At 37.5% G+C, this 25972-nt stretch overlaps 1 protein-coding gene across 1 annotated transcript; it reads left to right on the forward strand.

Moving 5' to 3' along the window:
* Window positions 1–536: 536 nt before the first annotated feature.
* Window positions 537–15934, forward strand: LOC138181774 (cilia- and flagella-associated protein 276). The gene is made up of 4 exons (XM_069116916.1): window positions 537–703; window positions 14254–14474; window positions 15339–15479; window positions 15628–15934. Exons 2-4 carry the CDS (start codon window positions 14271–14273, stop codon window positions 15823–15825), a joined length of 543 nt encoding a protein of 180 aa, XP_068973017.1. The 5' UTR covers window positions 537–703; window positions 14254–14270; the 3' UTR covers window positions 15826–15934.
* Window positions 15935–25972: the final 10038 nt, after the last annotated feature.

Here is a 25972-nt window from a genome sequence, read left to right on the forward strand (position 1 = left end):
ATTCTTAAATATTTCTACGAATGTTTATAAACCTTGCAACAATACAAAATATAGAAACATTTTTTGGTACCTGTGTTAAGAATTCTTATATATCCATACCTGCAATTTCTACCAAATAAATTTTCAAATAAATTCCACTTGTTTGATACATATACAATAATTTATTTGTAATGTGTCATATCGTCATGTACAACATCCTCATTACTCGCAATGTTGTCGATTCAACTTAGAATAAGAGTGATCGTACTTAGTTCCACTTTTCTCCGCTAGGTGTGTCGTAATCTTATTCTGTGTAGTTGATAATATTGTAACTGATATAATAATGAATTAGATGTTACATAGATTTATTTAATATAATATTGTAGATTATAATTTTCCTCCTGTCTAGGATTGTCTTCAATATGATATTTTATAACATTAAGAAATAATTTTATTTAAGAATATCTCATTTACTCGCTGTAAGTATTAATTTAATATATTCCTTTTATGACAGATGTCGCTGATCGTTTAAAATATGTTAATTCGTAGTAACAAGTTCAGTAATACTGTTTCCATGGAACGCTATTGACTTAATTTCACTTTTTATAAGTTTGTATCAAATACTGCTACTGACTTGATAGTCAGTTGCTAAGCAGATTCAACTAGCTGTTCATCATTCTTTACTGTGCATTTTGCCAAGTGGAATACTCTTCCTCCGTAAAAGGTATGTATCAATCATATAATTCACCGTGACATTTTAGCAGACCTTTTTTGATTGTTTCCTCTATAATTTACAAAGTACATAAAGTGACATCGTGTAGTACAAGGAATACTAGAAGAAACTTCATCGACATAGTTGCACAATTATAACGTATTGTTATATGTACTCTACCTATCCACTTTATTTTTCATTTAACCTATCGAACCAAAGCGAACGAACCACGATTACAATTGAAGTACAACTAACAACATATTTACACATTCGAAACTGATAAATATACATGTGCGTAACAATTATAATTATTAGTTACAACGAGACAAATGCAAGATAATAAGAAATGGTCGATAGAAATGATTTTATGGAACAATTTTCTCAAGACTCGTTCACGAATGCTGTCAAACGATTAGCTTCTTCGTCGATAAATTCGAACTAAAATAACAGGAAAAGGAATTCGCCGATACAGATTTATTAAAGATATCAGCCGACATATCGTAGAATTTTCGCGTTGCGCGTCGTAACAGAGCAAACGGACAAATTGTAGCCATCTTTGGAAACACGATCGTCGTGTCAATAACAATAAGACAATATCTTGTTCTTTCCGTATTACCGTGGAACGTGGCAATGTAATGACGTGTTGCGAATACGAGCCTATCGCGATAATAATATTCACGAAACAAGTCCCACAGGTGAAATGATCAAAGTTTACCAGGCACGTCGTTGCTGGAGGCTGTCACCGTCAATTTCTAACTAATATGTCACGTGGAAACTACGGAATTGGCCGGAGGGCGTCTTTGATCTCGCAACAGCCCCCCCGGAACCAGCGTGCTTGTCCACCTTCCGAAAACTCACCCTTCGAGTCGCACGCCACGTACGTGCCACGAGGGTCGCTAAATCCAATTTTATTGTTTGCACGCTCAGGAAAGCCGGAATTACTCGATTCCGACCGTGAAGCGTAAATCGTTCCGTCGACTCGATTTCGGCTAATTTAAGCGTGTCGTAATCATTAAAAAGATCCGAGAAGGAATATTCATTTTCTGCCTCGAGTGTTTGATTAATATTAAGTTTCTATGGAAGAGATTTCTCATGGGCGTGGTGTAATCTATGTCAGATTAGAACGTGGTGCGATCTATGTAAGATTAGAACGTTTATGGTCTTTGAAGAACCATCCGATATTTTTGACTAGCGAAATAAAAATTATTGATATAATATCTAGAATGTAGATATATAGATGGTAAAAATTCTATCGATTAAAGCAGTTTCTAGCGGCTGTTCGATATTTTTCATCGATTTGACGCAATTCTCTAACTAGTAGCTCAGTTCTGCAATTTTAAGGAATTTCATTTGTTTCCTGAGTTGAGTAATTTTTTTTTTTTTTTTTTTTAGAAAAGCACGGTAATAATCTATAATTTTGTAAACGTTGTACCACAAATAACGATTCAAATGCTCCTCGAACAAGAAACATTTAATTTCTATAGCTATCTGTGGCTATTTAATTAAAAAATCGAAAACTATTCTTTTAACAAAAAAGTAACGCAACAACGATGAAAGAAAAATGAAAAGAGGATCAATTTTTTCCTAAATAGGAGTAAGAAAAGCTCGGAACGAGCTGGTAGACGAACAGAAAAAAAATAAAAGATAGCAGAAGGGCGAAAAATTGACTTGGCGATCCATGTTTGGCACGATCATAGATCATTCTATTGTATCAAAAGGGGGTGTGTGTACACATTATAACAGGGACATAATGGCGCACCAATGTGTACACACAACGGGGACAGCGGCGACACAGAATGTGCGGTGTTTGGTCTCCATTAATATCGGATCGACTGGATGGTTACTGCAGGCCATCTCTTGTATCTCTGCCGCTTTTTTTTTTATAGGGCCATATGTCTCGTGCGTGGATCGCGTCCCGTGGCGGGACGCTCATTTGTCAGCACGGAATCTGCCATTGTCGCGATTTGATGCCGGCAGTCAAAACATGCGTGCGATTTTCCCGCGATCTAACGTTTCTTTTAACGCGAGAGATCGCAATTACGCGGTGTTGTTCATCGATAACGACGAGCATAGAGGCTCGTTAAGTTGGAGGTTTCAACGAAACTCGATTAGCAGACTACGGATGTTTGTGCACTTAGAGGAAATTCTAAGGTGCAAAATTACAGGGACTACGCGTAATATGTAAAAGTATGCTTCTTTATATAATAATATTACTAAGAGAATTAAACAAATCACTGTTTGAATTTCAATATTTTCTACACTTTAATTGCGATTAGTTATAGATCGTTATAGATAGATTTCCGAATAAAATAACTCTAGCAATTACAGGTGCCATTTTCTGCTTCGCTCTATCACATTTTTAATCTGCGATATGACATAATACATGGTATAATAATAGAATCAGAAAATTACTCTACGCGAGACATGCTACATTCTATCGAAATTCGAAATTAAATGTCACCACTAAATGCGACAACAAATAATTCCAAAGATATAGCGAAAAAGTCAACCCTGAGAAAAATAACTCTCTGTTTCAAATCTTGCTTGAATTTCAATATTTTCTAAACTTTAATTGCGATTAGTTATAGATCGTTATAGATAGATTTCCGAATAAAATAACTCTAGCAATTACAGGTGCCATTTTCTGCTTCGCTCTATCACATTTTTAATCTGCGATATGACATAATACACGGTATAACAATGGAATCAGAAAATTACTCTACGCGAGACATGCTACATTCTATCGAAATTCGAAATTAAATGTCACCATTAAACGCGACAATAAATAATTCCAACGATATAGCGAAAAAGTCAACCTTGAGAAAAATACCTCTGTGTTTCAAATCACTGCTCGAATTTCAATATTTTCTAAAGTTTAATTACGAGAAACATTAGTTATAAATCGTTATAGAGACAGAGATATTCCCGAATAAAATAACCCTAGCAATTACAGGTGCCATTTTCTGCTTCGCTCTATTACATTTTTAATCTGCGATATGACATAATACACGGTATAACAATGCTACATTCTATCGAAATTCGAAATTAAATGTCACCATTAAACGCGACAATAAATAATTCCAACGATATATCGAATAAGTCAATCCTGAGAAAAATAACCCTCTGTTTCAAAATACCTCAAAACCTGAAGAACAACAAACTGGAACTCTGTCTCGTCTAATCATTACGTGCGTTTATTTACAACTAACGACGCGTCGAACGAACCATACTCGTTAAATGTTAGTCAGTAAGCATAGCTCGCAGAAAGCTTAATCGAAAGAAAATCGAAAGAAAATCGAAAGAAAAAGAAAGAACGCGAAATGTATCGACCAAAAGAAGCGAAACAGAAGTTCGACCGCCAGAGAATACCTACGGTGGTTGAAAAGAAGGGAGATTGGCCACGTCGTATAATATCAATGGGCGATAGAGGTGGATGGCGATGATCGCATCGCATTAGCAACGGAGCGTTCTATGAGCGACTACCGTCGTGGCCACCGTCTATGTCCGCTTAGAACCCCACAGCGTATATATTATACGCTGGAAGTGTCACCCTAGCTGCTGTGTCTCGGTGTAAAATAAACGATACCTAATTATACGCGTCCCGTCCGCGTGAAAGCCGAACCCGGAGCAAGTGCGTACGAAGGTGGCCTCCTGCTTAATGGGATTACGAAATTACAATTTAGATTGATTGTCCGTGCGCGACTGCCTCTGTACAAGCAGCAACTTGCTATATACCGTGCATTTAAGAGGCAGGATAAAGTCAATAGCGTGAAAGATGCATTTCTTGGGAAACTGATTCCTCATGGAATTAGTACTTGATTGGAAGCAGAAGTTCTGTGATCTTTGTGCTTTAAGAGGCAAGAAATCGGTTGTTTCGGACGAACTTTCTGTTTATTATTCTTTCACGTAACATTCCTTTGTGAGTATCCTCTTCCTTGAATATTTTTCTTATTAAACGTTTTCTTTTTTTTGTGAAGATCTAAGTTAAAAATCTATCGAATAAAGATAACGAAAATCATCTGCCTTTCACATTTCACTGTTTCGTAATTCGTACGAGATATAATTTGTAGTTAATGTTTAAAATATAGCTTGTTGTATTATATTATTTATATTACGTTGAGAATTTTCCTAAGCGCAATTAAACAGAGTATAAATATTTTTAATATAGGAAACACTACTACTATCGAGAATCACGGTATTGGTGTTAATTTCAGATTTGTAATATTAGAAAAGTGTAGAAAAGTGAATTTACAATTTTAATCGAACAAACCGTAATGTTCACGATACAACGTTGCATTAATTTCACGAAATTTCTAAATACCTTAATAGGCGTAATATCTTGTACGAAACGTGCTTAAATTAAAACCTGTAATTAATCGTATGCTAATTTCTCGCGACGTCAAACAAAAGCTGGTGAACTCGTGCCTCGAAGCTTGAAAATTTCGTCTCCGGTGATCTAGGCTTCGTAATTTTCCCGGTAATCCAGACAGGCGCAATTTCAGGCAACGATAAATTTTTGTTATTCACCGCGATCGTTTCCGATGTTGTCAATTCCATTTAAAAATCTCGCCGGTTTCGACATCTGGATGCGCCCCGTAATATATAGAGGTGTCTGCGTTGCGGATATCGTATTTTTTTTTTTTTTTTTCACCAGGCTTCGCCTGCTGCCAAGAGGGTGGCTCGCAGTGGGTGTGCCTGGCGATGATTAATTAGCGTTTGATGAATATGTATGAGAGAAAGGCAACCAACTCCGCTAACACGTACACACAGCCAGCATCCCCTGTGTTACAATAACGCGGCCAACCCCCTTCGCATAGCTCGTTTCAAGCCTGTGATAGCTCTTTCTCTCTCTTTCTCTTTTTTCCTCTCTCTCTTCTTTTTCTCTCTCTTTCTCTCGGTTTCTCTATGCTTCACCTCTACGGATTCTGCGACTCTTCCGTGAGCTGTATAACAATGCGTTTTCGGGTAAAAATTTTTGTTACGGAACGAACGTCGACCCACGGCCATCCATTATGATTTACGCGGGCCTCGTGCATACGCAGGTTTACATTTACCGACGAATTTCGTTAAAATATGCCGAGCAATGGCAAACGCGTCAAGTGTACCGATGGCTGGAATCTTGGGATCTAGCTTTGATATCGATGGATTAGTAGGAAATGTAGGAAGAAGTAGCGCAGTTGAATTTAACGTACGTGTTTGGTGACCTGGTAGCATATTCACTGATATTGACACGTATGACCGGTACCGCGTGATAATAAAAATAGAAATTTATTTCGAGAAGTTTATTTAAAAAATTAAACGCCCGGCATAATATCGTACTATGGAATAATACACGTACAGATTACATCTCTTTGTGTGTTTAAATACAGATGAAAGATCGGTAGTTCCAAGGTTGATCGTAGTTCCAAATATTCTAAAACATTCCATTTCCAATGTCTCTCGCAAATAAATCCAAAGAAGATAGAATAAAATTAAGAGTAGTTGTAAAATTTCTAAAAAAAAAAACCAATCTCCATTCGCCTTCGAAATTAAATCCAACAGAAAATAAAACAAAATGTACCATAATCGCAAAAATCGCGTTCCTATTATTTCTCAAAACTAAATTCAAAGAAGATAGAACAGTATCGAGCATAACTGAGAACCGTCTAAAAATATTCATTTCCGATATTCCGGAAAACTAAATCCAAAAAAGAGGAGAGGAAAAAGGTTCGGTTAAAATAACGCGGAACCATGCTGTCCTCGTGGTATCGAACGCGTGACACATCGACTTTCCATGCTGTGCGTCCGATTGGAGGTATCGGGACGCGTTCTACACCGATATCCATCAGTATCGCATAAACTGGCTGGTTGTATCGCAGCAAAATATCACCTCTGGTGCTGCGGGCAGGGCGCGAGGGGTTTAGATTTCGGCGAAACGCGAGGCTGAAAGGCCGACGGTGAGCGAGATCGCGCGCGCGCGCGCGCGGATTGTTCGCACTGCGAGGAGAACAATGCAAACAATGGCGGGGCCGAAGCGCTGTGGTGAGACCCGGCTTACGCGGTGAATACAATTACATTATGAACTCGATTACCATTTAAATGGAAACAAACGTGAAATGCTAAAATACACCGACGACTCTCCGCCTCTGCCAGCCAACCAGAGCCGTGCCTCTCGGCGCAACGCGCGCGAAAATGTGCAACCGCCTCTCGAGTGCTCGATCATCGGTATGCAAATAGCGTGCACGGGCATACACGTGTGTGCACAGCGTTTCGTCGGGAAAATATTTCGTGCGAAGGGATTGGATCGGGGAAAGATCATTTTTGTTGCTAGATTGCTTCGTTCCGTTTGCCTTTCGTCGGTTCGTGCTTTGGTGATTAAGTAAAGAGCATTGATATTTTTCGGTTGGCTGAATATTTTTCTCTTTGATCGATGATTTGGGAAGAGGAATGGAATTAACGGGTTATAATTTGGAAATTATAAATTATCGTACGGAACGTGGCGGAGAGAGAATTATTCATTTTCGTATAGTTAATCCTTTCGTGTCGGATGTTGGATATAGCCAACATCCTACTCTAACGTCTTATTAATTAACGATAACGTGTATTTTTCAGTGAAATTGATCTCGAGTTTTTAACTCGTTCAGTTTATATGTTATATGTTATCGATAGGAGCAGTTTTGCAATTATTTCAACATTTTTTACGTTTATTTAAGCACATCTCGTTTTCTCTCTTAACATTTTGTACGGTTGATAGCAATACCTTGACGATATTTTTAACTAAATTGGATTTCTTGATACGTTTAATTAGATTAAATATTTTGATAGATCAAATTTTATTGTTTCGTTCTAATCCATTCCACTGTAAAATGAATTTTTCGCTTGATGAAAAAGATATGTAGCTTACAGGGAAAAGTATCTTGATAAGTGATATGAATTATAATATCCTTCTAACAATAGTACCTACAATTATGAAAACTAAATATGTAGAGATTTGCTCCACCCTCTATAATATTTTAATAAGTACATTGATTTGAATATTTTGTATATTTTCGTATATCACGTGCACTTCGTACATTTACATTCCTCACAAATGCGTATAGTCCAATCAATAGAGCTATTAGGGTGAATTTTATCCGATATAACGGGCTTTTTTTACACAAATCGCTGTTAAATATCACAGGAAATGGAAAATTAAAAGGTATATTCTGACAGGGAGCTTCTAGTACTTTCAGCACGTAATTTTTCACAAACGTAACATTGACTGTTCCTATGGAAAAGACAATTTCAAGAGCGCGCTTGTCACTCGATTGTTAACACTCGTTTTCTCGGTAACTGTAGCACCGAGAAAGATGATTTTTCTTTTTAATTCGATGTACCGTGGAAGGCTAGACATGATTTTTGTACCAAGAGCCACGACATATTCTTTGCGAAGTACGTAAGAATCAAACTTTACCTAGTCTTGGTCCTTTTAAAGGATCGCGTGATTCTTCATCGTCTGTGTCGCTTCCTTCTTATTCTTCATCGACGTAATTATTTATTGTTCTCGTTTGCGAAGGCCACATCGTGTTCAGGGGCTGCTTCGACGGCGTTTCAAAATGAACAAAAAGTATACGTAACTTTTTTTACAAAGATGCGTTTTCAGAGGAGATATTTTAAGAAACGCGTTAAAGAACCGATCAGCTTTGCTATATCGAATTTCCACGAACGTATAACCTTTTCAAGTGGCGCAAATATTCATTTTCTACTATATTCGGCACCGGTTTATGTTAAAAACGTCCTCGTTAAATCAGATCAAATACATCCCAATAGCTCTATTTGACTGGACCAATAAACGCAGTATACTCATACGAAATTCGTCGTCCACGCGTTTAGCTACTCTCTGCTCGTGTCGATGGCCGTGGAACGAAAAAAGAGTTCCGTTTAACGTGTCCCATCAGCACCCCAATTCTAATTATTATACACTTAATTTCCTAATGAACCGTATCGAACGGCAGGCTCGATGGAACGGCGCACTCGTGCACTGATTTCACGGGCCACCTGTCGCACTGCTGTCCTACCCACCCCATTGGTTTCGTCGAATTGGACACGCAGGGTGTAAGACATTATTCTACGCGAAGGGTCACGGGGGCTCGATGAAGACTCGAGTATTATTTCTCAGACTGTATTTTCCTACGAAAGTTTTTCCTACGATAAAAAGTGTTTCTATCTTGCGATGTGCGGTCGACTGAGAAAAATATTGAAAAAAGTACTCGCGTAAAACATGCTGTTTGATGTGAATATACAACGACCACAAGAAACATTTGTATAATACAAGTTATGCAAGAAACGTTATTTTCAAGGAAATGTCTGTTTATTAGGTTCTACGTTTCAGTTTCATATCATTACATTTTTCTAATTATATGAAAGTATGTAGGTACTATTAAATGACACGAAACTTAATATATTTGAATCGAATTAATTTGTATATAAATGGTATAATAAATATAATGGCGTATAAATAATTCTTGTAATAAATGTACTTTACCTTGAATACGTTTGCTGCAACGCTTAATTAAATGCTGAGAAACTGTTTTTAAGTTTTCTCCATTTTAATATTAGCTATATATCTTAAAGTAACGTTTTAAAACAAAAGAGAAACTGAATATTTTCAAATGAAAATTAATATGAATCTCTATGTTATCTTTACATCGTCTCATTTTCTACAGTCAATTACAAATTTATTATTACAAATAACATACATATGTACATTTTTTTGATTTTAATAATCGACGATTAAAATTTTGCGAATATCAATGTTCTATCAAGACTTGATATTGTGTTTATGTCAAAAAAGGAATCTTCACAGGGCATAGTGATACAGCACAAGTAACATTACCTGGTATTCAGTGACCCTATGTAGAATGTTCCTTTCTCTAGAATTCATGAAAGAACGAAAACCAGGGGCGTGTCGCTTGTACTTTGCTGTTTGGACATTTTCGAACAAAGCTGTATCAATATTTCTTTCGTTTCTGCGGTCGTATGGCGTGAGATCTATACATTCTTTGCACCCTTCAAATATCGTGTGCAACGTTTCCAACGTTTGTTGTGGCTAGGTAGAGGCTTTACGTTCAAGCAGTTTATTTCGATCCAAGTTGTCATTATAATACATAAATTAAACAATGAATTTTCAGTCTGTACGTGTTTGACGGAATTCTGAAACCTCGTTTCAGCTCCTAACTTTGAAATTAGTAATCGTAAATTATTTCGATAGATTTTTGACAAAATTATTTCCTAAAAATAACGATATTCTCAGCTAACTTCACCCGAATTTCTATACTCTCTATAAACGTTTCTCGTGAATATTATAGAAACACTATCTCAAGCTCGGTCGTACATTCTAAACGCGTCATTTAAATAACAGAAAGCCACATAAAACGAGACCAATATTTTACAATCAGTAGAATCGTTAAACTGCGGAAACGCATCGCGCCTTCGGTGTATGACCGAGTTTCATAGCGTTCTTTCAGGTTTCGCTTGAAATCCTAATCCCATAATATCCTCGAACCGATATATCGTCGTCGGTAATGGAATCGTGCATTCAAATGGACATCGTTTCCCAGCGAGTGTAGGAGGCAGGTCGCGGAGAGAGCAATGCCGTGGATGATATTGCCAATATTTGGTTTGATTCTGGTGCGAATGTGCAGGGTGTATGCCAAGGGGGTGCTCGCACCCCCTTAAACGCGAGCACGGGGGTCGGAGGGTCGGTATATGTTAGACGCGCGCCGATTACCATTTGAATGTTTCTACCCCTGGTCAGCCTTTGTCAACCCTCCTGACAGTGACCGCACCTATCTATCTAGAAGGGATCCATTCTCCCTTTTCTTTCTTTCTTCCACCGCCGTATGTTCGCTGCTAGCTCTTCCATATCGAAGGACAGGCGACTTTAACAACCTTCGAGTCTTTTTCTTCTGTCGCATTGTTGTTGCTCGCCTGACTTTTTATTGTGACGCGTTCCGTTAGCTCGACTCGAAAAGAAAGAAATAATACTTATGAAGCGAGGGATTGGCAATATATGCTTTTCCCTTAGACGTTTGTTCGTATCGTTTATCGAGCTATTTATTAGAAAAGTACGCTAAAGAATGATAAAAGAATGAATAACGTGTAGATATAACGGAAGACTTTATAACTTATTTCAGCTTCCTTCAAATTCGTTTGGTCTTTTCCTCGATATCCAATTCTTAATCGTTTCCCGAACCAATCCATATCAGCTAATAACGTTTCTCGTTTAAATTAATTGAAATCTTATGGTACAATCGAATCTATGTCGAAATTGAACGAACTGACGTTGAAAAACTAAATAATCCACATCCACAAGTCTATTTATTATAAAAATGACGATATAAATGATCTTAAATTCCAACATCAATTTTATGAAGTAACATTTGTCACTGTCGAGGCTTTTTCTCAATATATGAAGTGGTATTTTCGACTTGTGGAGCAACGTGACTTTTAACCGCTGCTCAATTAACACTAGACTGATAATCATCGTCACCCTTCGAATCACAGGTTCAACAATTTAAGTTTCTTCCATTTAAACGGTAGCTTGTTATCTGGTCGCTCGCCGTTACCGGAGATCAGATCGTCGGAACAATTATCTCGTAAAACGGTTGGCAAGGGGTTTGCCGTTCGTATTCACGGATAGGTCTGTGATTCGCGATCGTTGTTGATTCAGTGCGTTGAACATCGCACGTGCGCCGATGTAGACGTACGTAAAGCTCCCGCAACCCGAACTTCAGCACGCGCCGCGATTATGCGATTACGCGATTACGTGTGTCGGTTTCTGTACCCTAGCTGGCCCATCCAAGAAGAGGTCCACGAACGATACCCTACGTGTCATCGATGACACGGACCATTTTTTTTTTCTCTACCTACACCCAAATAAAGAAGAAAATGCTCCAAGTTCGATTTTGTCGTTTTAAGTTGGAAATTTCGCGTCGTTCTCTTTTTTACACGACGAACGGGCTTCGAATTTTTACGAATTTATGGAAAATTTAAAGGTGCAAAATTGCATCTTAATATATAGAAAGTGTGTGCAGAAACATATAAAATAATCTAAAATATAGAATTTATTAGAATATTTGGTTCAAGTTAATCCATAAAAATATGTGAAGTTGTACAGATGTTAAAAACTTAATGACGATTTATAGAATACACGGTCATGTTCTACTGGAAACTTCAATTAACTGTGTCGTGGGAAATTTTAAATCCCTTGAATTTTCATGCCTCGATCTTACTCGCGTTTTAAGGATCAAAGAGATTTTTAAGCTTTCGAGGAAAACTTTGAAATGAAATTGAAACAAAAAATCATCACTTTCCATCTTCTTCTTCAAATTCATTCTTTCTGTAAAAAGTACTTGTGTTTTCAAGTATCATATCAAAATATAATTCCTTCATTGGCAATAAATATCAAGTAAATTCTATACACATTTTCAGATTGATTTCAAAGACCAACAGAGATGATTACGACATTCGTGTTTCGTTACAGTGCTAACGAAATCTCACATATTTTCATGACTCGGTACAAGTAGAAGCTACAGGTCGCTAGCTCTGATATTAAATGCTATATCGTACGAACGATAGGGTATTATTGTACGCAAGAAATGTCGTCGAATTTTAGAGTAACGCGATAAATCACAAAGAACGTCGGAACACAATGTACCACATCTTTCGCGCATAGTTGCAGAACATTTAAAATCGCATAACGCGTCCACGCGCATTGCCAGCGTACCAGCAAGAATTAAGGGAGGTAGGAGTGATACGTAGCGGCACGAGCCGACACGTGACTGTGCCGCTTTATACAAACAGCATTATGCACGCTCGTGCTAACATAAATTACTGTGGGTTTAATATCGGACGTCGACGTTGGCCATAGCCGACCACCTCCTGAGCAAAACACGTTAAATGCGGCCAACCGAGCCCGCTCTTCTGTCATGAAACGAACTTCCTTTGATTCTTGCTGATCGCAGGTGTCAACAGGTTCACCGGTAATCGAATTTTATATATTGACAAATAATTTTTATATTTTTGTAAATTCGTTTTTACGGTGTAAAATTTTCTTTCACCGACTCACGAGAGTAATCGAACGTTTGTTATAGAAAATTGCATGGGTATCTTGCGCATTTTGCTAAACTTTAGTTCGTAATACGCGAACTGTACGATCTTTTGCATTAGGTAATTTTTTCAAATTTTCATTAGATTTTAATTCACGAATGAATTTAATTTCCGAAGGTAAACTCTCTTCTATCCTCAAACAACGATAAAAACGTTCAACCATTTTCGGAATTATTTCATCTGCTTTCCTTTCGACCTATCAGACTCAAGGATCAACATCCGGTTTCGATTTTCTATTTCGAAAGATCAAAACGCGTCCGCCACCGAACACATCAGTCACCCTCGAAACATTTACTCGGAGGAATTTCGATTCTGATCCCGATTCATTGATAAACGAAAGGCTTTAATTCATGCAGGCGGTCTGCATTCCGTCATTCTCCGCGGGGTGTCCACTTATCGAGACCGTTTCATTCCCTCTTTTCGTTCATTCTCGCCTTTACAGTCGCTCAGGCTGCTTTCCAAGGGCATCTCGTAAGGCTCCCTAAAGTCGCTTACAAGCGCTTTCACGTTTAGAAGTCGTGAAAGAGCTTATTGTGAAATTTAACCGAGATTTTCCCCGAATGCTGCCATTCATATACGACCGCCTTTCTGTCTTCGTTTACATTCAACCAGTCAGCTGTTTGCACCGTGCACGATGCACTGATTATTTAAATTCTTTGTTCCGTTCGCTCAAAGTACGTGACATTTTTAATTAAATAATTACAGCGATTCGCAAAAATATTTGAACGCTTGTACGAATATGTTAAGTGTTATAGGATATATCGCGAAAATTTCATTAGCAACATGATCGGATTATCGTTATCGTATCGACGAGGTTTTACCCCTTAACCTACGATTTACGTTCGAGAATGCCCGTAATATTTACGTTTGGTCTGATCATCTACCACGGGCTATGCCCGTTGTTGTAGGTTAAGGGGTTAAAGGAAATTTAAAGATATACGCAGAAATTAGAAAATATTTAGTACGCGTGACCGTAAAAATATTTAAACAGTCGGTCACCCGTTATATTAACGAGCCTTCATATTCACTGGGATCATCCCTTATATTTATTACACGCCTAAAATGTAAATGTTTGTAACGTATATTTTGCGATTTTTGTATGAACGCGAGATGACGATTCATAACGAGAACATGAAAATTAAATAACTTGGAAATTTGAAAATGTAATAATCGAAATGATCGGTAATTTGGGAACTAGGAAATTTTAGTATCTCGTTTTACGCTAAACTTATTGAACACATTTCCAACGAAACGTTTTCTCAATGTACGTAATTGCGATCCCCGCGTCCTACAGCATAGTTCACGCTAATCGCATGAAATTTTATTTTTATTAATTTTATAATATAGCGAAACATAAAGCAAGTAAACGTTTATTTTATATCGTGTTGCTACGCTTGTATCGCATTTTACTACAAACTTAGGAACGTTTATAGTTACAGGTGGTGTTAGAATGGCGGAAGTGAGTTACATTAGAAACCCTTATCCTGTGCCGGATGTAGTACGCGAAGGAGTGTGGCTACAACGACCTGTACTAGGTAATAAAGTTTCACCCAAGGACAGAGACTGGAGTGCCAAGTTAAAAGCGCACGAACGTCTCTTTGCTCATCATACGCTAAACAGTATACGGAAAGATAATAGGCTTTTGAGATCACAGGTAAAACTACACACGTTAACCTAAAATCTTCGTTGTTATTTTTTTATCTCACCATCTAGTACAATCGAATCCCGTTTTTTATTTTTTTTATTATCACAGTACTTGCGTGATACGTCTAAATATTCGTGTCATTTTAATTGTACAGGGTGGTTGGTAATTGGTGGTACACAAGCGGAAAGGGGGCGATTCTACGCGAAAAAGAAGTCGAAAATATAGAATAAAAATTTCTTTTTTTTAATTTTTTTTTAATTTTTCCATCGAGACAACGATCTACAGTGAGATCCGTTATAACGTACCGCACGCGTACCGAGCGAAAATTCAAAGTCAATTTTCTCGAAAACAAAGCCTCGAACGAAAAATTTTTATTCTATATTTTCGACTTCTTTTTTCGCGTAGAATCACCCCCTTTCCGCTTGTACCACCGGTTACCAACCACCCTGTATGCACGCGTAGATATTAACTTTGCCAATGTATCGTAAGTTCCATGCAATTTATTTCCATATTTTTACAAGTTATATATTCTTGAAAAAGTTTCTATAATATGTTTTTTATTGTCAATTTATAATTAAATATTCTGAATATATCTTAATATACACTTTGAAATTTAATTTATTTCTAGGTGTATCTTTATGTAATCTTTTCTTGTATGATAAACACGAAACAACGAAATATCGCAAAGTTTTTCATATTTGATAAAAGTTAAATTTGTTAAAAATCGTCCGCTATTTTCACAATTGACAATTTCTTCCAATTTTTCTTCCATTTGTATGTTCATGTTATCGTGCATAGTACAGAAAAAGAGTTACAACTTTGTTTTACAAATTACAAAATTACGTTTTTGACTAATCTTTACGAACGTGTTAGGTACCAAACGATGCTCTGGATCTGGCGCTTACAACCGTGTACATTCACAGCAAAGATACGTTGGTGCCCAAGAGCTACGTCCTAGTGCAACCAGAAACTTTAGGAAAGAGAACGTGGCGTGTTTTAAAAAATCAAATCGAGGTAAAACACAACGCTCGTTATAATTTATTCTATATTTTTATAAAATCTTTTATCCGTAAGGTAAGAGTCTTTTAAATCGTCAACGATGACATCTTTCTCGATCAAAAAATATAATTTGGACGTTCATGTTTATTTTCAATTAATTAAGGTTTCCAAGACACCGGATATTCCAGTAACGGAAGATCCCGTTTCGTTGCTTGTGGAAAAAGCAGAATGTTATCGTGGTCCAGTGCCAGAGAGACGAGTCCATCCGAGTAGCGTGAAATTAAATATCTCCGGACCTCACTCGGTTCAATCTAATCCCGGATACAGTCGCAAAATCGACGGAACTTTTTACAGTATTTAAACAGTATTTAAACACGGATCTGTACGGTGTTTGAGATGGAAACCCGGCAGACAAATCTGTGCTAACAATCGTATTTGAGGAAATTAAATCAACGATTTTATGATTATCATCGGCACTGTCGATCGTTTCTATATATGTTTATGAATACGTATCATTTTGCCGTAATATCGCCGCTAAATCTATACGGTTCGTGTGCGATTAGTAGAGTACTTCGTTTCATACTTTGTTTTGTATATCTTCTTAATTATAGCGACATTTCGAAGAAAAATTGCCACGTAACGTAATATCTAGATTGTTATACAATGTCAATTATTTTATATACCTATGTTTTGTTAAACGTAACGATGCAATAAAAATGACGAATTCTACGTAGAAAAGTGGGTGATTTCAGTAAATTGGAAAATATTCGTATTGGAAACAAAGATGCGGTATAGTTAATAGAAATAGTAGCAAATGTTTAGAACCCGAAACGGAATTTTACAACAGTTGTAGAAATTTAGTGTATAAGAAAATTATTTATTAACATATGGCATGTAATGGAAACTCTATCAACGACGAACATCGTATCAAGGAAACAGCAAAAAATATCGCAAAAATCTCGAGCTAACCAAATCATCGCAATAACTGCCCCTTACTTAAGACACCCCCGAGGCCGATGGTATCGGACTCGAACAATGTTGACAAATTTGTTTCGTAGATATCTCACGGCGTCGTGGTGCGGTATCTTTGGAATCTTGGCAGCGATCTGCCGCGTGCAGCATCGGTTTCGCCCCTTTGGACATCGCTGTGACAAGAAGCGAAAGCGTGAGTCAGTGCACGGTGCGTTCTCACTGTCGACCAACCGAAGGGACAGAATGTCCCATTACCCGGGTAATCCTTGTTTGTAATAAACCAGCACCCTGCTGCCAGGGGGTGGCAGCCACCCTCGCCGCATAACGTCGCGGAGGTGGAGTCATCTCCGCACGCATATGCTCCTCATGGAATATCATTTATGTTTCGCCCCGTGCAGGCGTCTATCTTGCCCCCGCGTTTGACCCGTTCAACCCCTCTGACACCCTCTTCCAGCAGAAACTACCCTCTACGTCCTTATACATACGCCTAATCCGGCCATGATTGTCGTGGCGACCGCCTCGTCACGAAAACTCCTCCTCGACTCGTGCACCCGTTTTCTCTTCTTTTTTCTTTTTTATTTGGTCTGCCACCATCAGCTCGACCCCGTTATCTTTTTAACGACATTGGTAGGTGAGTCGAAGGGAAACGGGCCGCGAGATTATTGTTTCGCTACTATGGCGAGAGATTTTCGAGGGTTTCGACGGCTGGAATTGGTGAATTGTGAGGTTTTTGAATGGGGTAGAGAGTTCTACAGATTTAAGGAGGGGGTTGGTTGAATAGCAACACGATTTCTAATTGTTCAAATTCTGTTGTATTGTAAAATAAAATAAAAATGGAAGTTTATAGGTAGTTGGAAAATTCACAAAGTTTCATTGCGTTAATCGATGTTAAGATCGTGTAAGATGTAAGATGCAGGATGAAACGAAGAAGATAAAAGCTAAAATATTCGTAAAGTTTATTACAAGACATATTTTTCACCATAGATATTATTCGTATAAACGGTTGAAATTCAATACACTTGTAAGTACTTATAAAAAGAATCTTATAAATTTTACGAGAGAAATTCGTAAAGTTGTATAAAGGTAAGTATTCATAAATATTTTCCTATTGAGTAAGCGTAACCTACACCCTCGAGTAAACATTATTCGTCCACGACGAATCAAATAACTCCCCCTGTAGATTACATCACGTCGAATGCCTATCGACGTGGATTCTTTTTCTTTCTCGATTAGGGGGCGTACAGAAAGTGGCAAGAATAAGGGTGGAGCGATCTCAGGCCGTGATGGGTAACGAGCGAGGTAACCAGCCAATTACTTGGCTGAGCGATTTTATTTGTATTTAATTCTTATTTAATTTACTTTTTACGGTTGCCTTCGTCAGAGCCTCCGTTAACGAAATGGAAGATTCGTACGCCGTTGCAAATTCGCAAAATCATACCGTGGTGCATCGAACGCAATTAATTTAAACGAGAGCAGTAAACTGACTATGCAGCGTTCAATGTAGTTTTCCGTTTAACACACACCTCGGAAACGATCGATAAAGGTTTGATTAATAGCGATTCGATGAGTTTGATTGGAAAATTTAATCAACTCATTCTTAATAAACTCATATATTTATATTTATACAAGGTGACTTGAAAATAGCAATGGAAGCAGAATATTTGTACCACTTCTTACCACTTTGTTAGGTGTAGTTTTTAAATTCCATTCCAGATTTTAACAAACGCGTCAAGATGCACTCGATGAACTTGTGTCCGACTTATCCTAACATTAAAAGCGATAATAGGAAACACTTGTTTAAAGTACAAATATGCAAATGACGAATAAATAAAATTAGATTTGTAATAATATTTAACGAGATTTTAATACAAGGACATACGTAACTTTTAAGCTATAGAGTATTAATTGTAAATTTGAAACATTGTGGCTATTGAACGTGTTCGACGAATAAATGGTAACAGAAACAATGATCGATTTGCTATCTTCCCAATTCCTGCTCGCATACGTTTACTCGAAAGGAAATTCCGCGTAAAAGTCGCAGCAAAGTCTCATTGATCCCTCCGGGATGAAGTTGTTATTCCAGTGAACTTGTTACGTTATATTTATCAGCGCGGTGCACACTGCCACCACCCGTCGTGCTTTATCGTTCCTTTCGGTCCCATTTTTGCTCCCTCGACTTTATTCACCTACGTACTGTCAAGACAAAGCCGCAAACGACGTTATAAAGGACAGCCAGAAATAGGCTGTATTAAACGAATGATGCGAGTGATTTTTCTTGACGTTTAGCATTCTAGAAACGAAATATGCACCTGCACGGAAAGAAATAATGGCATGCTATTTACGTACAGGTAGTTTAGGCATATAGTCTTAACTTTAATCCTCAGAATCATCGGTTACTAACTATTAATAAATTTCTTGAAAATTTATTTATTATATACCGCGTGTGAAGAGATTATGAATATGGAAGTTCATTTTGAAAACACAAAATTAGAAATTTCTTAAGACAAAAAGAAAATTCTATCTGTTCCGCACAATGTTTTATACAGGGTAGTTGGTAACTGGTGGTACAAGCGGAAAGGGCGTGATTCTACGCGAAAAAAGAAGTCGAAAATATAGAATAAAAATTAAAAAAAAAATTTTTTTTTTTAATCTTTTTAAAAGTCTACAGTGAGATCCGTTATAACGAGACGTGATAATGTGCACGCGTACCGAGCGAAAATTCAAAGTCGATTTTCTCGAAAGCAAAGCCTCGAACGAAAAATTGTTATTCTATATTTTCGACTTCTTTTTTCGCGTAGAATCATCCCCTTTCCGCTTGTACCACCAGTTACCAACCACCCTGTATAATAGACGTTTCATTCGTTTCGTACACGTAGAAATTGACTTAGATCGGATAGAGATTTAAATTTTAAACGTAGAAATAAGATTAAACCGGATATGAATTTTACCAAATTTCAGATGTAAAATTTACATTAGACTGTGCGTAAATTTCTTATAAATTCTATGAATTATAATTGCAATAATTTTGCTCATAATTAGAACGAGCTGTGTTTCAGGAGATATAAAATCGTAAAAATTTAATTGAGTTTGGTCGTTTCTGTTCGTAAGAACAAATACAAAAGGAGCTCGAAAGGTACGTGGTTAATCAAATAGTAGAAGCTCCGTGGTTGGAAATTTACCCTCTATTCCAGTCGATCTGGTTTCTCAGTCCCTTTAATGTAGAGAGAAAGCCACCCTCTTTGTAGGAGGTCAGATCTATATGAGTGGTAGCTTATGAAGCTTATTTTTTAATTTCTGTTCAATATGTTGCCGTGCCACTCGAGTGTTTGTCCAACGTTTTAAAGTTATTTCAAGACAACTTGCCACCAACATCCCACCCGTGAGGGTTTCAGCTGCAATTGTCTTTTCTATTAGAATAGGGGAAGCGAAATCACGGTCGTGTGATCGCTGATTCTGTGAGAACGCTCGATCCTTTCGTTTCCTTTATTATTCAAATAAACAAGGCTCGCTTCATTTTTACTTTTAAAATGTACGTAATCCGAAATTTTTTGTAACGCGAGCTTCAAAAACGAAACTAATCAAGTCCACTTTTCGTTGATCTCTTAATTTCATTATTCGGGTACCTATCCAGTACAAGTATTTTAAAAAACGACTGATTTATCTTCATAAATTTATTTATCATAAGGAGATTACACAAATGATCGCAAATTCCAAAGTATGTGACGTTATCACCTTTTTCTGCGTTCCAATTTACGAAGTTGATCAGCGTGATTTCTTAGCGACTCGTAGAATCTGTTTAAAGATATAAAGTTACAATCGTTTTAAACGTAGAACGTCAAGCAACGTCGATATTTGTTCACCAAAGTAATAAATGTTCTACACGGAATGGTGGCATGTTCGTAGTACAAGAACAGCGTTAAAGTTACAAGAACTTGAAATTTGCGTTGCTAAACTATCGAGTAACAAAATAACTCGCCACCAAAGAAAAAGAATTGCTAATTTTTTACCTTCGCTATCGTCGATATTCGATTTAAAACGTTCGCTATTTATCCATTTACATTGTAAGTCAACCGGCGAATAAACGAAATTCAGCAGTAAAATTTTACGCAAAGAAATTCATCTGCGTTAATCTCCTATCGCCATCACCAACGAAACAACCGTCCCTTTACACAGCCAGACGCATTTCCGTTCTATTTCGGTGAATCGCCCTGCACAAAAAACAGTTAACTATCGCTATTACTTCCTGCACACGCAAGTTCTCTGTTCCTTCGTTCTCTCGGGGCTGAAAGGAAAGAAACCGGATTAAAAAAATGAAACGGCGAAAGAGAAGAACAAAAAAGAAAAGAGCCTCTAAACGATGGTGGAAGGTCAAGCCAGAGATTACGAAAGGCTCGTGCGACGTTTGCTCGTTAATTAGGGAGTTCTAATTATAGTAAATGCGTGAGCAGAGGCAAGGTACGCGGAGATCGTGCCACGGCAGAAGCTCCAGGGATCAAAATGCAACCCTCCGCGAACGAGCCAAGATTACCTTCGAGGGTCCTCGCCGCCCCCTTCGCTAAGGCCAGGCCCAACCTGCGACGACGATGAGTCCTCTCTCCCTCTCTCTCTCCCTCTATACAGCTATTCCGTTCCCTAGTGCTCTCAGCCACTCTCTCAGATATCACCTAAAATAACACCAGCCTGGAACCACTCGCCAGGATAGATTTTACTGCTCGGTGTATAACAAATGGATTAGTATTTCGGTAGACGGTCGCTAATCCCCTTTCGTTATGAGCTTGAAGATTATTTCGATCATCGTGCATTGATTTCGGTCAATCATCGCAGCTGGAAATTACGTCGACGGACCGTGAACCAAGAAAAATGATGCTGCTTGTCGTGTAAGTTACAGAAAATCGAGGGTTCGCTTTGGTGTTGCATCTGTATTTATGTATTACGTAAGGCGAAAGTCTTTCTACGTGGTGAATTTTTCGATCGAGAAATTGTAATTTGGATGAATGAAAATTGATATAAACTACGATATAATAATGCGTTTGACAATAACTTTTAAATATCATATACGTGTAATATAAGGGTCCGTGTGGCTGTTATAATTCGTCCTAATTTTCACATCATCGTAAGAACTATAATCTCCAGAGATAGAAATATTAAAGAGATTCATAATCACCGAAACGCTAACCGTTATCGCGATGGAGATAAGGGACACCGCTTAAATCAAATCGAGACACGTATTTTCGTTACTCGAGCTAAACCAAGCAGCACGCTTAAGCAACCCTAAGTAAACATCATCTAAAACACGTTTCAGACGGGTAATCCCCATTATGCTCGCGGCACGTCTACTTGCATCGCGAAGAATTTCTCCTAATTGCAGGAAAAACATGTCTGTGTACAGATTAGAATCGGCATACAAACAATAGGATATATCGTTTCCCGGGGTTGGTTATTTGCTGAAAATTTCAAGAATCTCCTTTACCTGGGCCATCCATCCCACTTACGACTGCGAAGTGAGCAAATATATGTTTTGCATCCGTACGAGTGGAAAATGTGACAGCACGGGCCACACACTGGGGCGCGTTCGACCCCCTCCGTGCGAGGATTCTGCAACGTCGTCACGTGGGAATTCGGACACGCGTTTCTGTTCCCCGTCAGCCGACCCTTTCGTACCCCTGTGCTGTAACTCAGACCGTCGCTGTTAACTTTTTTGCCCTCTGCTTGACGTTCGCAAGATATTGCAACGTTGAACGACCACTGTTTTTACGCCACATCCACCCTAAAGGAGAAAAATTCGAGGTGACATTTCGAGACCGTAATCATTACATCGTGCACGCTTATAGAAATTTGTATTTCATTTGTATTTTTACTTTTTAAAGTAGCATTGGAAATATCGCGTCCTCGAATTATAAATTCCCATCGAAAGTTCTACAAATATCATGTATACGAGTGAACTGTGATTACTTCGAACGCTTATTTATATCAAAGTTGTATGAAAATAAAGACTATTATAATTGTGAATAAGATCGAGAAAGCATATATATCTCATTTGCATTTTTACGTTTTAAGGCAACATTGGAAATATCGCGTCCTCGAATTATAAGTTCCCATCGAAAGTTCTACAAATATCATGTATACGAGTGAACTGTGATTACTTCGAACGTTTAATTATATCAAAGTTGTATGAAAATAAAGACTAATACAATTGTCAATGAGATTGAAAAAGTATATATATTCCATTTGTATTTTTACTTTTTAAAGCAACATTGGAAATATCGCGTCCTCGAATTTTAAATTCCCATCGAAAGTTCTACAAATATCATGTATACGAGTGAACTGTGATTACTTCGAACGTTTATTTATATCAAAGTTGTATGAAAATGACAACTAATTGTGAATAAGATCGAAAAAGTATATATATTTACTTGTATATAAGCAAGTATCCTTGGTAAATCTCTTTGATATTTATGAAATAATGTTTCCACAATAATGTCCGATATATTTTGATATATTTAGGGTTGCTATAATTCGGCCCCTTTATTTTTTTTATGATTTTGACATACGCATCGAGACAGACGCGTGGAAAATATAACGCAAACGGATATAATAGACCTATATGTAACGAATTTGACTGGAGAACATGCAGGCTACAATTACCACTACGAAAGTGAGTGACGTTTACGTCAGGCTATCCCGTTTATCCGGAGGGTTGCTGCCAGTTCCTTATCTGACGATTTCGTGCTCCGTGAAACAAATCAGGCTACATTAATACGTGTTCTACATCATGCGGAAAATGCGCAGGGTTATGGACAGATAGAGATATAATTGTTGATCAGGACATATTGAATTTGAATAGGATATAGATGTTTGAGCGGTACGCTCGAATTATTGAATTTACGATCCTCGATATGCTGGCTGGTTAAACAAGAAATTAAAATTGTATAAAGAAAAGACGTTGTAAAAGATCGATCGACGATTTTACCAGTATTAACAACTCGATATGTAGAGACAGCCTTACAATAAAGTAATCGAGATAATATTTTATAAAATTACGAAGGGAACGTTCGTGTGAAGGAATAAAAATGAAAATGAAGATCGTACGATGCTTTCTACAAGGCTGTAAAAGTGACTCCGTTTTTGTAAATAAGCGAAATGGTAATTTGATTCGATATAATTTATATTCTAAATTAGCAGAAAGAAGAGTAGTATGAATCAACAAACCTTTATAACGGATTATCTAATATTTCTCGAAATTTTGCGATATCTTGGTAAATCTGTTCTGTAAAAGCAAACGTTAACTTTATCCAACGCAAACATACGTATAATCCGTTTGTTATAAAATTATAATTAATATAATTCGCTTTTAGAGTAAAATCTCACAGCATATAGGCAATCCTATGCCATAAATCGTAGATTTTATCACTTAAATAAGATTAATCGCGTCGAAATGAATAAACTTGTACGGTTCGATCGATTCAAATATTGCAAAATTAATTTAAGTTAACAACCATATGGTAGGTATTTTTCCAAAAGAACGCTATTTTATAGATTATCAGATAATCAGATAAGACTGGAGACCAATTAGTTCTCGAGCAATAAATTTCATTTTCTTCCCTTCCCTATCAACGATCAGCAACCCGATAACAATATTCTTTTTAGGTAGTTACATGAAATTTCGAAATGTTTCTCGTGCACATACACGTGAATGCCCTTTAGCGAGTCGTATTCACGGCAACCCACGCGTTTCGTATTACAAATAAATTTTTTCACCGGTTCACGGTGTTTGCGGAACGTGCTGCGGTAAACTTCGCTCGTTCACCGACTTACAATCTCCTCGTGCGTTTTACACACACGCAACTGCAAACTAGATGACAACGATTAGCGATAAGATTATACATTCGATTGCGATCAAGCGGATTGCGATGCGCGTCAGCGCAGCGTTTTGGAATTTTTTCAGAATAAGATGGAAAAATAAGGATCGTACACGAATAATTGAAACGACAATGAGAATTTTGCACTATGAGATTTTCATACGAAGACTATGGGAAAAGTATAATTTTCTATTTTAATGTCACTTTATGACTAAAACGGAATGCTTTGATACAAAATACATAGCCAGAGTTAAAAGGTGTTATTAGATATTAATTAGTATTAATTTGTTATTCGTCTCACTGCAGGTATCTATTCAAATTTCTATCTTTCTTTCATTAGTCAGATTACTTGAAATTAAAGTCGTTTGAATGCTAGTAACGCGATTACTCTGAACGAGGCTTCTAGGTTCAGGGATCTAACAATTTCATGTTCTTATTCCATCGTGACTGAATATAGTGTTATAGGAAAAAATAGGAAAATTATAGTTTGCGATGGTTACAGAAGTAATAATACAACGCTATAATGATAAAACAGCGTTTTATTGGTGATAGCATTGAAGGTGTAAAATTGTATCGTTACATTGTGACGTTACGACGTAATGGTGTGTGACAGTCACCAAAAATCATGGAAATTGCTTGGAAGAAACTCTAAGGAACCTACAAAATAATAAATCACGATTTCTTCGAACGTTGAATTCTTTTTGGCGAAGCATCGAATTGTTAAATTTCTTTTGTCGACCAGCGTGGATCGTGTCGGGCGAAAAGGGGCACACGAAGGCGCAAAGCAGGATTTTTTCGTGGAAAAATGTTTGGAAGTTGACAAGATCGGCCACGTTTAATCGTTTCTCGTATTTGCGTAAACCGAAAAGAAGCGATAGCGACGGGAGAAACCGCTCGCTTGTGTCTGAACAACACACGATAAGGTTTTATGGCCCGTCACTCATCGTCGAGACGAGCCGCGCGAGTCGAACCGAGTGAATTGATATCATTCAGCCGACTGACGTGAAATTCACTGCTAAACCAGAAATACCGAAACAAATTTCTTTCGTACATGAAAGAAAAAAAGGAGAAAAGGAACGGAACGAAGGAGAAAGCGGAAAAAATGGAAGCGTTTCGATTCAAAATGGTCGACGAATATATAAGCACTCGACGAGTTAATTCCCTCGTGAGAGATAATGAACGCCCGCGGATTGGTTTATTGCCGATTAAATTAGCGAAGCATGATGGATTGTTGACACGTTCTACGTTTCTCGAAGGAAATTTCGCGTTTATGTTCGCATACGAAACATGGCGGATATTTGCTCGTTCGACGTTGTTGGAAACCTTTGGAGCTTTTTGAGAAACGTAAAATTCGAGTCGTGTTTTGAATTCGATAAAATGGTCGATGATGTAGAAATAAATTCTAACAAGAAATTGAAGGCTGTTTAAAATCGTATTTCTCTCTTAGACTTGTTTTAAGATACCGCGTATCGATGCAATTTACATAAAAAGTTACAACGGAGGGAAAATACGTATTCGATAATTGATTGCGAATCTATTTTTAATTTTCTGAAACGTTTATTAGATCTAAAAAGTTCTTCGTACGTCGACCAAAATCACGTGGAAATCTGGATCCAAAGAGAGATTAGTATAAAATTTTGATACCACGTCGTATATTGTCTCATTGAAAATTCCAGT

Source organism: Bombus flavifrons, chromosome 7, assembly GCF_040668555.2.
Source record: "Bombus flavifrons isolate JBK064 chromosome 7, iyBomFlav1_principal, whole genome shotgun sequence".
NCBI classification, from domain to species: Eukaryota; Metazoa; Arthropoda; class Insecta; order Hymenoptera; family Apidae; genus Bombus; species Bombus flavifrons.

What these genes read in the sequence shown, in the direction of transcription:
- LOC138181774 (XM_069116916.1), top strand. Translation starts at nt 14,271, where the DNA reads ATGGCGGAAGTGAGTTACATTAGAAACCCTTATCCTGTGCCGGATGTA. An exon ending in ATAGGCTTTTGAGATCACAG is followed by an intron (nt 14,475 to 15,338) that starts GTAAAACTACAC and finishes CGAACGTGTTAG; the next exon opens with GTACCAAACGATGCTCTGGA. An exon ending in TTTTAAAAAATCAAATCGAG is followed by an intron (nt 15,480 to 15,627) that starts GTAAAACACAAC and finishes CAATTAATTAAG; the next exon opens with GTTTCCAAGACACCGGATAT.